The following is a 12,852-nucleotide window of genomic DNA, read 5'->3' on the forward strand; positions in this document are numbered from 1 at the left end:
AAGTAATTATTTTCAACGGTGACATCTGCTGACGGGGAATAATCGCGTCGTATTTCATTTTTAATTCTCCATGTACCCCAACTCTCGTCCGGACTAGTAAACTCGGCTACGTTTTCCTTATACGCTACGTCAACATAAAACGAATCAACGGCTACTCTAACCGCGGTGTCGGGAAATCGATTTATCATCAAGAATAAATTGATAGCGGCGTAACCCAGCATAGACGCCCTCAAATGTGGATATGCCGGGCTGTCTCCATCGCTGTAGGTAACAACTGTACCCAACTTTGTTCCATTGGACAAGAAAGCTGTTTTGCAGTTCACGTATCTATTTTTTGCCACTGCGTCCTTGATTACGAAATCATATTCTGCGTCATCTATAATCAGCCGTGAGCAATATCGTTTGTAGTCGCAGTTTTTTCCACCTTGTGTGAACTTACCAATTATTCTTCTACCGAGATCTTTTGCCTCGCGGTTTCGTTGGTTGAATATCCTCCTGGACCATTCGATGATATATTCCTCGTCGGCATCAATGTGTTTTTTGGACTCGTCAATTATGCTATCTAGACGCTCCGGTTCTGGTAACCAGACTTCAGTCTGCGCCCGGTATGATATAATCGCGTCACTGACAATCAACGAAACTAGCATGCTACAATCAATCATATACCGTAGCAGCGCTATTGGCAACCACTTCTTTTCAGCCATGTGTCTACCGATCCAAATATAACAACAGCGATGAAGTCCTGCCGCGAACTCAAATGATACTATGCGAGCGAATCCGGTTAAATCAAAATCAGGCAGTGGTCCATTAATAGCAACACGAGTCATTTCATGTCTGGGGTGTCCAAATCGTTTGAAATACTCAGCGGCGGATCCATACCCGAGAAAACTCGCTGGATAACAGGCAACCATATCAACCGAGATCATAGCGTCGCGGTTGTATTCAGTGTTCCATAGTCCACCGTGATAATATTCCAAACAACTGGATTGTACATCCGGTAGAAATTCCTTGCGCGTTGGTCTCCACGCATTTTTCCTTGCTGCAACATGAGCTACAACCGATGGAATCGTAAAACAATTTGTTAGCAGTTGTTCATCATGCTCCTCAAATTCTATGGCGGTTTTTTTCATCCTGTTGTGAAATGCTTCAGTGCGATATAATTCGCCGTTTGGTCTTACAAACTGATCAAAGGTATCCGCATCGTTTTCAGCGCTGCGAAGTAACCACACTGATACAGGGTCGTTTTTACACAAGTAGGCAATAGCATCAAATAGTTTCCTCTCCGCGAGAAAACCATCCCGGGAGAATTCTTCGGGTATATACTTTACTGTTCTATCCCGTGGAAATATTGTGATCGCGGGTGTCCATGCGTGTTCGTTATGATCAATAATTTTGATTGGGGCTCCCTTCGATTTATACTTCGATTCGTATAATACTTCACCGGTTATCGTTGTAACGGTTATTGGAAATCTCAGCGACGTTTCTAATCTCGCTATGTCGCTGATGGTTGCTCCACGCTCTTTTACGGTTAGTTCCCACTGGTTCATTTTGCTACGTCGTAAATCAGTCAATTTGTTTCCTCGACACGCATTTGTAAAATGCTCTATTACTCGTTCTGCTACACAATTTATCCCCGTTGACTGTTTCATTGGTTTCAGTTTTCCGATATCAGGTTTCTTATTTAACGGGTATATTCCATAAACAACTGCTGTTTCAGGATACGCTCGTTCATAGTATGGTCTGTCAATTCCGGTTAACAGCCCCGGCTTGGAGTCGCGGCTAACAATGACTGTTTTCATGTCGCTGAGAACTGGTTCAAATTTATCACGTATGATCCAATCACCTGATTCCACCCGGACAATGAATTTTACTCTGAAGAAATACCTTTTACCGTCAAGTTGTGATATTATCGTTGCTGCGCGGTTGTCGTTCATGGTAGCATCAACAACGCCATCAATTCGAAATGTTGACCAACTATGAGATGCACCATCACGCTTGAATTCATTGATACAATCGCGTATTTTATTCAACAGGGTTCTATCGTTTATTAACGCTTTTGGTGTGTCCTTGAGGACTCTATCGAGATTGAACTTAATATTTTTCCGGGGCTTAATTGCTGCCAATCTCTCGAACTCATCCATATAATTAAAACAAGTATTTAAATGAAAGAATATAGTATAATGAATAAATGCAAATGGTTGATGATTGGGTCGACAACCCCGTGCAATAAATCATGCAGAGGTGAATTCTGCGGGTACCATTTACAAAGCGTTCGTAATGGTTCTCTTGGCCCCCTCCTGTGCTTGGTTTGCCACGTCGGTGTAAGAGGAAAATCACAGTTATGTATTAATTGTGGCGGAAAGCGATACAGGGAACTAAAACGCTATTATGACAAGCGAATTAAAAACGCCGTCATTGACCCCACCGCCGACTTCGTCATCAAAACCCCCCAAGACTATGTTGAAAGATTTATAATTAAACCAAATAATAAATTAGACAAATAGTATTATTATACAAATGGACCAAGAATTTCAGCCGCATCCTGTGCTCGTCAATTACGAGGCATCTCGCGACGGCATTGTTAGAAACCGCAAACTGAAGAAGCCGGTTGGCACCGTAAATAATCACGGGTATTTGATGTTTGGTGCCGGGGGAAAAATTTATCTTGTTCACAGGGTGGTATTTGAAGCATTTAACGGATTAATCGAGAATGGGCTTGTGATTGATCATATTAATAATAATAAGACTGATAATTCTCTTATAAACTTGCAAGCCATCTCTCAGAGTGAAAACAATAAAAAAGGCCAAACCGGTAAATACCCAAAGAAAGCAAAACCCGTAAAGTCATTTGATACAACAACTCACGAGGAAAAAATATTTCACTCCATGCATGCGGCAGGAAAATACTTTGACATTTGTAGAGCCTCAATACGAAAAGTAGCAGAACGAGTATATCAAACAGCGATCTCAAAAAAGACCGGGCATAGAATTCGATTTTCATATATAACAGAAATTAGCGAGTGACGAAGTCACCGTGACAAGGCCACCATGACAGTGTGAAACGTTATTGTCTGTTCCGGAAGAAAACAAAGTATGAACACCTCGGAATTGATACACGGGGGTTTCATTTTTTTAATATTTAAAAACAAGATATTTTATAAGAATAATGAATATCGAAGACATCAATAATATATTAGCCGAGATTTCAAAATTAAAAAATCAAGGAATTGAATTATCTGATGGTCTCGACAGTGAAAAAATATTATCCGATTATGAGATTATTAACGAACAATCAAAACGGGGGCGTTTTACCCTGGCCCGCGAGTACTTTTTTATAAAACGATTACAACATACGATCAATGAAAACTTGTACCACAATGACGCAAATGCATTCATTGGACTATTCACTGCCGTTGAAATAATACGAAAAAAACTCGGACGTGTTTATGAACGACGCCGGGAGATTTCTAGTAAGATCAAAAACATTAGAAGGATTATAGACGGAGCCTCCGATGACACACTGGGCGGGAAATTAGAAATTGCTTCGCAATTGCAATAATGGTAAGCGAATCACTTACTACTCGGCTAGCCAGAGAGTGGCTAGCAGCGCTTAAAAAGTTCATACCGTTACGAGACAGGGTCCGAGAACAACTTCAAACGCGGCAGCAACTACAAACCGATTTTACTGTTGGAAGCGAACAACTCTTTGCCCCGGTAACTAAAGCGACCAAAGATGTTACGGCGGCAACAGTACCCGTCCTCGATGCGCTTGAAAAGATAGCGGCAGAGACAAAACAAACAAAAAGGTCTTTAGAAACACTCCCTGCGAAAATAGCGGCTGCTACAACACGGAGGCCACCACCACTCGCTATAACCGAACCACAAGAACCCTATGTTACAATGGCCGATGAAGAAGAACTAGGTGCTACTGCGAAAGAACCAGAAGAAGAAATACCGGAAGAAATACCAGAAAAAGAAACACCGGAAGAAAAAAAGAAAGAGGGGAATATACCCCGTAATGTTCTTAAAAAGTCCGCAATAGATCAAATTAGAGACATCGACGACGATGAAGAATTAGTTAATTTTGTTGCTACAACATCAACTAAAAGCATTCGAGATGAGTATATCAATGAAGGTTACAAGAAAAAAATAACCTCGACAGAGAACTGGGCAAGAATAGTGTATTTAGCGAGTAAACATAAAGATGCATTACCACATCGTGGTGATCCCGATTACGATAAATTCCTCGAGAAAGTTAAGAGTAGAACACCAAAAAAAGGAAAAGGATACTCTGTTGGTAAAGAATCCTACGGCGTTACCTGTCCTGGTAGTGTTCTCAGCGATATATCACGGCTAGAGGTACTAATCGGAGGAAAACGAGCCGGAAATAACTCTCCGGAAATAATCAATGAGGCCGCTGATATTTGCAAGCGGTTATTTGCAGGCGGTATCATGGACATTAATGCATATCGAACGCTCATAGACGAGTTAGTGGATGATTAAAAAAATTATAAAATTATAAAATTATAAAATTATCGTTTTTGTTAATTTTTGACCGTTTTTTGACTGTTTTTGGCCATTTTTTGACTGTTTTTGGCCATTTTTTGAGGGCAAAAACCCAAGGAAATCATTTAGAGAAAATCGATGTTTTTCTGAAAAATCGAGAAAAAAACGACTATAGGCAACAAAAAACGACCAAAAATGACTAAAAATCAAGAAAAAACCAGAAAAAAACCAGATTTTTATCGAGGGCAAAAACCCAAGGAAATTTTGATAAAATTTATTCCGGTTTTCCACACGGCGGTGGGGGGGGTAATCAATCACTGGTGATCACAATCACTGGTGATCACAATCACTGGTGATCACAATCACTAATTGGAAAACTGGTGTTTTTATAATAAGGATGATCATACACTACAACCACGATAAACCAGTACTCGTCTACGTGGTAAACTCGCGATTGCCTGTTTACCGCGCGTACTATGGAGATGGTCTCGGTAGCACCATTGCGGGGTTATTTACAAGAATGGCTCCAAAAGTAGCGCCGTTAGCCAAACAATTAGGAATGAAGGCTATTGATGTTATTCGTGATAAGGGTATTAGTGCCATTGGAGATGTTGCCGGAAAGGCGCTTTCAGCCGCGCGGGACAAACTAATGTCGTTGGTGAAATCTAGGGGATTTTCAAGAAAAAAACAGATGCCATCAACGACAGTGATGCCTGCGAATGTCAGTAAAGTAATAAATAACGCCGTGGAAGAAAAACTAGAGTCGTTGGCGACTTCGCCATCAGCCGATGCGGCAACCAACGCGCTCATGAACGCGATAGCGGGGAGTGGTCTACGACGAAAACGACGTTGATGGATTTCAATTGAAAACACCGACATGAATAATAATAAAATGTTTGCGCGAACCGCTGACCCCGCGTTTGATATGGACGCCCCAGTGCGCAGGGATGATTCTGTCCGTGATTATCAATATTATTCTTATTATGCAGCGCAACCTGACCTACGATCGCGAATTGAACTTCAAGTCCAAGATACCAGTAAATATTTTTTGCCGTGTGAAGCGTTTATCGAAATTGAGGGAGAACTCGTGACAAATGCCGCCGATAATGCACCATACGCAGATGACCATCGTGTTCGAGTTGGCTTCGTCAACAACGGTATCATGGCGTTATTTGAGAGCGCCAGATATCTTATTGACGGGTGAGAAATTGAATCAATAGAACGCGAGGTTGATGTTGCAACGACGATAATTGGGTTGGCGAGATACTCGGATGATTATACAAGATCGGCGGGCCCATCTATAATGTTCGCAAAGGACTCCACCGATAACGCTGACCATCTTCAGTACGTCAACGTGCTGGTGGAAAGAGATACCGCAACTGACCCACAGGCTGAAGCAAATAACCCAGACCGCAGAGCAAGACCAGGCGCTAATTTCAATATTATAAAAAGTCTTAACGATAATTACAATATGGGATTCGCAACATGAGTAGGGATGTTGCAAGGACCACGCCGAAAGTTTTCATGCGCGATTCCACTCCATCACATATTTGGATTCTGCAGAAATGTTAGAAAAGTCATCTATGGGGCCAAGCACACAATTGCCCTGACGCGAAGGGGCGATGATAACAATGCAATATGGCATGCTGCTGGCGTCGCTGCCGGTAAAGTCATTTTAACTAAAATGGCATTGTGGATGCCGGTGCTGACTCCATCAGTTACCACAGAAGCACGATTGTTAGCATTTATGGAACAGGGAGGGAAATCGTTGTTGAGTTGGCTAGCGGTAACAACTGATGCTAAAGAGGATAACGTCGCCGATACGTTTACATGGCACCTGGCATCAAAACAGGGTGTTTCAGCCCCGCGTCATATATTCATAGCGCTACAGAATAGGGAACGATTGGGCAGTCAAGAACGCAGCCATATGATATTTGATCGATTAGGAGTCAGGGAGGTTTCGCTGAGAATAAACGGACAACAGGAACCATCAGAGGATATACAGCTTAATTACGGCGACAACCATGTCGCACGTGTGTATCATCGATTGCTGTCATATATGGGTCGTGATCAAAACGTCGACACTGGTTTGCAAATATCACAACTTGATTTTAAAAACCTGTATCCGATTTATTATTTTTCGCTGGAACATCTTGATTTAACGAGACAATCCGTCGTTGATATACACTTCCGAGCTCGTATAGCCCCGGGTGGTGCTGATTATAGAGCGGTTGCTGTCATTCTCAGCGATAAATCAATGCTGTTGGAAGGCGTTGGTGGACGAATGAGAATCGTTGATGCGCCAGTGGAAAACATGTAATTGAAAGCATAAACGCGTTTACAATAAAATGTCGTATAGTGTCGTCAGTGTAGAGTTGACTGATGGTCAAGTCAAGAAATTACGATCAAAGTCGGCTAAACAATGCGGGACCACAATAACGCTGAAGCCGTCACAGATGGCGGGTGGTAATCATAAGATATCGTTGACGGCGCGTCAAATAAAACATTTCAATGATGCGATGAAGAATAAAAAGGGTGTTCAAATAGATTTCTCGGCCGCAGCAATTAAAAACATGGAAAAGACCGGTGGGATATTTCCGCTGTTAGCTGCGATTCCGGCATTGATTGCCGCGGCCGCACCAGCAGTGGCTAAGGCGGCGGCGTTAGGAGCCGTTGGTACCGCGGCGGGAATGGCATTGAAGAAGGCAACCGGGAAAGGCTACAAAAAAAAACGACCCGTGGCCGGAAAGGGTCTAAGACTACCGGGAACCCCGTATTCATGGTACTCGGGGAAGGGTCTAAGACTACCGGGAACCGTTTAATGACTCCAATGTCTAATTTTGATTTAATAGACGCCGCAAACGCGCTAGCGATAAAAAACTTCAGAGGTGTTTTTATAAGGGACCAATCACCGGCGGCACCAAGGAATATTGAAACCGGTATAATTAACCTCGATGGATCCTCCGGAGCGGGAACTCATTGGGTTGCGTACGCGATTGATCCGCGTGCGATCGTCTATTTTGATTCATACGGGTTAGCCCCGCCGAAAGAGTTCATGCGGTATGTCCGGGCGTGTTCAGCCCGGGTTTTTTATTCCACGCTGCCAACACAGCGATTAAATGACCCACCGATATGTGGCCGCGAGGTATTAAACGTACTTGCGGCGATTTCATCATCGCGAAAACCACCTCATGTGGTTGTAAACGAATACACTAGTGGGGTCGTAGAAGCTCAACGGATTTTAGAGAATAACATTTACAATAATAATGATTGATATCTGGGGACGACCGGTTTCGGCGCTGAAAAAGCCCACGGAAACGCCCGCCACCGATGACATAAAAAAACTAATTGAGGATGAAATCACTGATACGTTGAACTTAACCAGTGTTGACCCAGATGAAATAGTTGTATTTCAAGACCGCCAGGGTAAATTGAAATCCAGTAATGTGTCGCTGGATGACGTTTTAATACGACAGCGTGATACCGCCGAGGACACTATCGCGCTGTATACCAGCGACGGACGACTCAAACCGGGTGAATCCATCTTGACGATAAATGGAAAAATAAGTACACTTGGCGACAATTATATAACCATGTCAAATTCGTTAAAGGGTTTACGTAGTGAAATTAAATTATATGAAGAACGGATCGTGTTGACGCTAACGCATTTCGACGATGTGCGACACATTGTCGATAGTTTTTTTCGGGGACCCCCGACGGCAGACGAACCAAATCTTGTAATAATAAAAAATGCTATTTCGGAACTTACGGCGATGTCGGCCAATTTACCCCCATTGCGAAAAAATGTTAACAGGATCAATGACAACTTTGATAAATTCTTTGGTAAAAAAAATACCAAGCCGGATGAGATTACAATAACTATAAATGATATCACTGCGTATGGACAGGAAATAAAAACAATCAAAACTGATGTTGCAACAAACAAAAGGAGTGTAGACGCGCATGAACGGGAAATAGAAATAATTGGCGCTAATGTTGCAACGATCATAAATAATGTAGACTCGCATGGACGGAAAATAGAAACAATCAAAACTGATGTTACGACGATCATAAATAATATGGACGCGCATACACAGGAAATAGGAATAATCAAAACTGATATTGAAGCGAACAAAAAGAGTGCGGACGCGCATACACAGGAAATAGGAACAATCAAAACTGATATTGAAGCGAACAAAAAAAATGTAGACGCGTATTGGCGGGGAATAGGATTAATTAAAACTGATGTTGCAGCGAACAAAAAAGGCATAGACGTGCATACATATGAAATAGAAACAATCAAACTTGATGTTGCAGCGAACAAAAAAAGTATAACCGAGAATACACGGGAAATAGAAACAATCAAAACTAATGTTGCAGCGAACAAGAATAATATAGACGTGCATTGGCGGGAAGTAGGAATAATCAGAACTGATGTTGAAGCGATTAAAGACGGGCTACCGAGAGTAGCAGAGCAACTCGAAAAAATAAAAACCCCTCATGAGAACATCATCAACACAGTATACACAATTCGGCATGGATCATTCGATTGGACTCCTACACAGAATACAGTAAATATCACCGCAACTGTTAAGGGTATTTATCGACTGACACTGGTTTCAATGATGCAGTTTAATATATTATCGTCGAGTTCATCCGGGTTTAACAATACAATATCAACAATTATAGACAAGAACGCAACTGAACTGTTTACAATTTATGCCGTTGATAGAAATCTAGCCGGGGCAAACATCACATGGTATGTGGAATTTGTAGCGAATCTAAGTAATTAAAAACACTAGCTCTTTTAAAATAAAAATGACCACCAAGGAAATTGAATCAGAGGTATCACCGACGTCACATCAATATCGATTCGATACCGCAAAAGAATTTTCCGTGAACTTGAAAACGCTTTCCGAACAATACCGTGCAAAAATAAAAAAATACCGCAGAAAAATAACCACCATCGACGCGGTCGTGTACTCGGTGTCGGGTATAGTGGCCGGTACCGGCGTCGTTTTATCCACGGTGACCACGATAGCCCCGATCGCTGTTCCAATCGCCGTCTCCACGATGACAACAATTGCTGGAGTCGCCAACACAATCACTAGGAAGATATCATCGTGTTTTCAGAAAAAACTCAACGAGTATACAGTAAAACATCAAATAGTATCCGACGCGTACTCGAAATTATCCGGGTTGATCTCGTTGTCAATTGATAATTTGTTCGTATCCGATGTTGAATTCTCCACGATGGTCCAGTTGTATAGCTCCGCGATGTCAAAAATCGAGGATTTTCAACTGGAAGCCGGAACCACCTGGTTGTTGAAATTAGACACTAAAGACAACAAATAATAATAATGTCGCTGAACCCCGAAGGGTTTCAATTACTTCAGCGGATCGCGGAGAACACCACTCCGGTACAAACAAATATGATATCGATAACGTCAACGAAACCCGAATTCAGTGTGAACTTCCCGTCGCCGGTTCCAGTGAAGGAAATAGCGCTGGCAAAATTGCGAGTATATCACAGTTGGCCTAATATTCGAGCGGACGCATTTAACGGACAACAACCTAATAACTCGCTGGTTTTTGCACGGACAAATAAACCCGATGGGACCCCAGACTGGGAGGAGGTTACAATACCAACTGGGTCATACCAAATAGAACAAATCAATAAAGAATTTCAACGCAGGATAAAATCGATCACAGGAAAGGAATCAAAAATCGCTATTACGGTTCATGAACCGACGTTATCGTCGACGATTGAAATAAGCACACCGGGGTATATGGTTGATATTTATAACAGTTCAATAAGAACCATACTAGGATGGCCTGAGAATCCACCTCATAAAACCCCCGCGGACAAGCAATCGTATCATGAGATTAATCCCAATTATCAAAATAAATTGTATAATATGAAAAACGCGTTATTATCCAGTATATTTGCATTTCAAGACAGGAATAACATGCAATGGTATTTTCAGCATGGGGAAACTCCTAAATTGCACACCACATTCGTAATTAGTTTAAAGAATATCACTGATATGTTTGCCGAAATTAATCATTATTACCAATTACAACTAGAACAGCTACGAGAGACAAAAGCACAAAAACACGTTGAGGTGTTAAATCAACTTATATCAGACATGGAATATATCAATGAACGAATCGTTAAAGTAATATCCGATAGCAGCGATGATAATAAACAAAAATTCCTAACCGAGTATAATATCACAGAAGCCGATTTACCTGATTTCAAGTTTCCAGGATACAACGCGCCAGAACTAAGAAAGTCTCTTAATGATTTTATCAGTTCATCAACTCATATCCTCAGACACGATAACGGAGATGATGGTAGGCATATTGCTCCATACAACGTAAATATCGCATCGGTGATAGCAATTAATCTAGTGTGTGATGCTATCGAAGGGAGTTACCAGGTGGATACCAATCAATCAAATCAAGCTCAACAGGGATATATCCTTTATTCATTTTCACCAACAGCCCCTCCGGGATATTTAATCATTGAGAATCCGATTAATCCGGTCTATATGCGATGCCATGATCGGTTTTTAACGAGAATTAATTTTAAACTCACCGATCAGTCAAATAACCTAATTGATCTACAGGAGGAGGAGTTAGTGATCACTCTGTTTGTAAGATCATAAAGACCCTCATTGTAAACAACTCCTTAGCAGCAGAGGGGGCGATGACATCGACGCGGTCGTCGATGTGCTTACCGGACGCTGATGACGCTGGGGATCGGCGCGCAGAAGGTGTTAATTAAACCAAATGACGTCACCATCGTGTAGGATGGACCGACGTCGTTTTTTTTTTACCAGCGCTGATTACACCGGATCCGCCGAGTGCAGAAGTAATAATTAAGCAAAATAACGATTGGACAAAATGTCCGATTCGCCCCCTCTGCTGCTGCATGACTGAATCTATACATATCACAGAGAATTGTGTGTCACATTAGGCATTCATTGTAGCAGAATGGTTCATTTTTTGGTGCATACTGGACCAAATGGTCAGACCACAACTTTTTACTCTCTTGTCATACTAATCATTGCATGTGTTGCACTGGGCATTGCATGTGTTTTACTGAGTACTGCATGTGTCATACTGAGCATTGCATATGTTGTACTGAGCGCTGAATATGTTGTACTGAGCACTGCATTTGTTGTACTGAGCACTGCATTTGTTGTACTGAGCACTGCATGTGTTGTACTGAGCATTACATGTGTTGTACTGAGCACTGAATATGTTGTACTGAGCACTGCATTTGTTGTACTGAGCATTGCATTTGTTGTACTGAGCACTGCATGTGTTGTACTGAGCATTACATGTGTTGTACTGAGCACTGAATATGTTGTACTGAGCACTGCATTTGTTGTACTGAGCATTGCATTTGTTGTACTGAGCACTGCATGTGTTGTACTGAGCATTGCATTGTGTTGTACTGAGCATTATATGTCAATGTTTGATTCACATTACAACATAATTCTGTAGACCACATCTTACAAGTTTCTCTATGTGTTGCATTTAATATGGCATAATCCAACCCATCCAACTAGAAAGCCTGGAGAAAATCACTGACTCAAGACATAACTATAATACTCTTATGTAGACTGCTAACAGTGTTAATAGTTTTGGTATCATGTAAAATTAACCCTGCAAATATGATATTTGATACTAAAACTGGACCAAGAAAAAAGAAGCTTGGTTGATACCCTAGTTGTGAGAAATGTTCACATCTACCAGTAGCTGGTAATTTGAAGGAATCAAAATAAAGAATAGCAAATTTTGTTCCGCTCAAAAGTTGGAGTTTTTATATAATTTTTTATTGTCCAAGACCCATTTTCTAAAAATCCATGGTATATCCACTGGTTTTCCTGTACCTGGGTTCCAGAAGGGTTTCTGAGCTGCCAGCTTTTTCTCAAGTCCTTTAGGATCATCTCTGATTTCTGACAGTTTGTAGTCATCTAATGTCACCAAACCTGCCTGCACAAAGATCAAGGAAATCAGAATATTTGTTTCTTTAGGTTAAATGTTCAATTTTTATCAAAAAAGAAAAGAGAATTTAATTTTCAATGTTTTGTTACTTTGCTTTCAATAATTTGATTTTGGGTAAATTTTAATAATGTACATCAATGAGCGATAATTGTTCATAGTCCTACCAGCTAAAGTAACAGTAACTCCAAAAAGGGAAATGTGAGACCCCAGTTGACATCTTACCTTAAAAGAAAATGAGAAACTATTGTGTGGCTGGCATACAATTTTTAAGCAGCATCTGCAAACAAAATAGCTGTTGCCCATGTATGGACAAAAATTAAATTTTGT

The 12,852-nt window shown here is 41.3% G+C and overlaps 1 protein-coding gene across 4 annotated transcripts in view; it reads right to left on the bottom strand.

Annotated features, from left to right (window-relative positions):
• Nucleotides 1-12,852, bottom strand: part of LOC149787660 (beta-lactamase domain-containing protein 2-like) — a 52,981-nt gene that overhangs the window by 24,547 nt on the left and 15,582 nt on the right. For all 4 annotated transcript variants that reach the window (XM_089973860.1, XM_089973861.1, XM_089973862.1 and 1 more), the window contains exon 5: nucleotides 12,411-12,513. In XM_089973860.1, the coding sequence (XP_089829986.1) occupies nucleotides 12,411-12,513 (103 nt within the window). The remainder of the gene's footprint in view (nucleotides 1-12,410; nucleotides 12,514-12,852) is intronic.

This window comes from Sinohyriopsis cumingii, chromosome 11, assembly GCF_028554795.1.
Source record: "Sinohyriopsis cumingii isolate HCF-2022 chromosome 11, ASM2855479v2, whole genome shotgun sequence".
NCBI classification, from domain to species: domain Eukaryota; kingdom Metazoa; phylum Mollusca; class Bivalvia; order Unionida; family Unionidae; genus Sinohyriopsis; species Sinohyriopsis cumingii.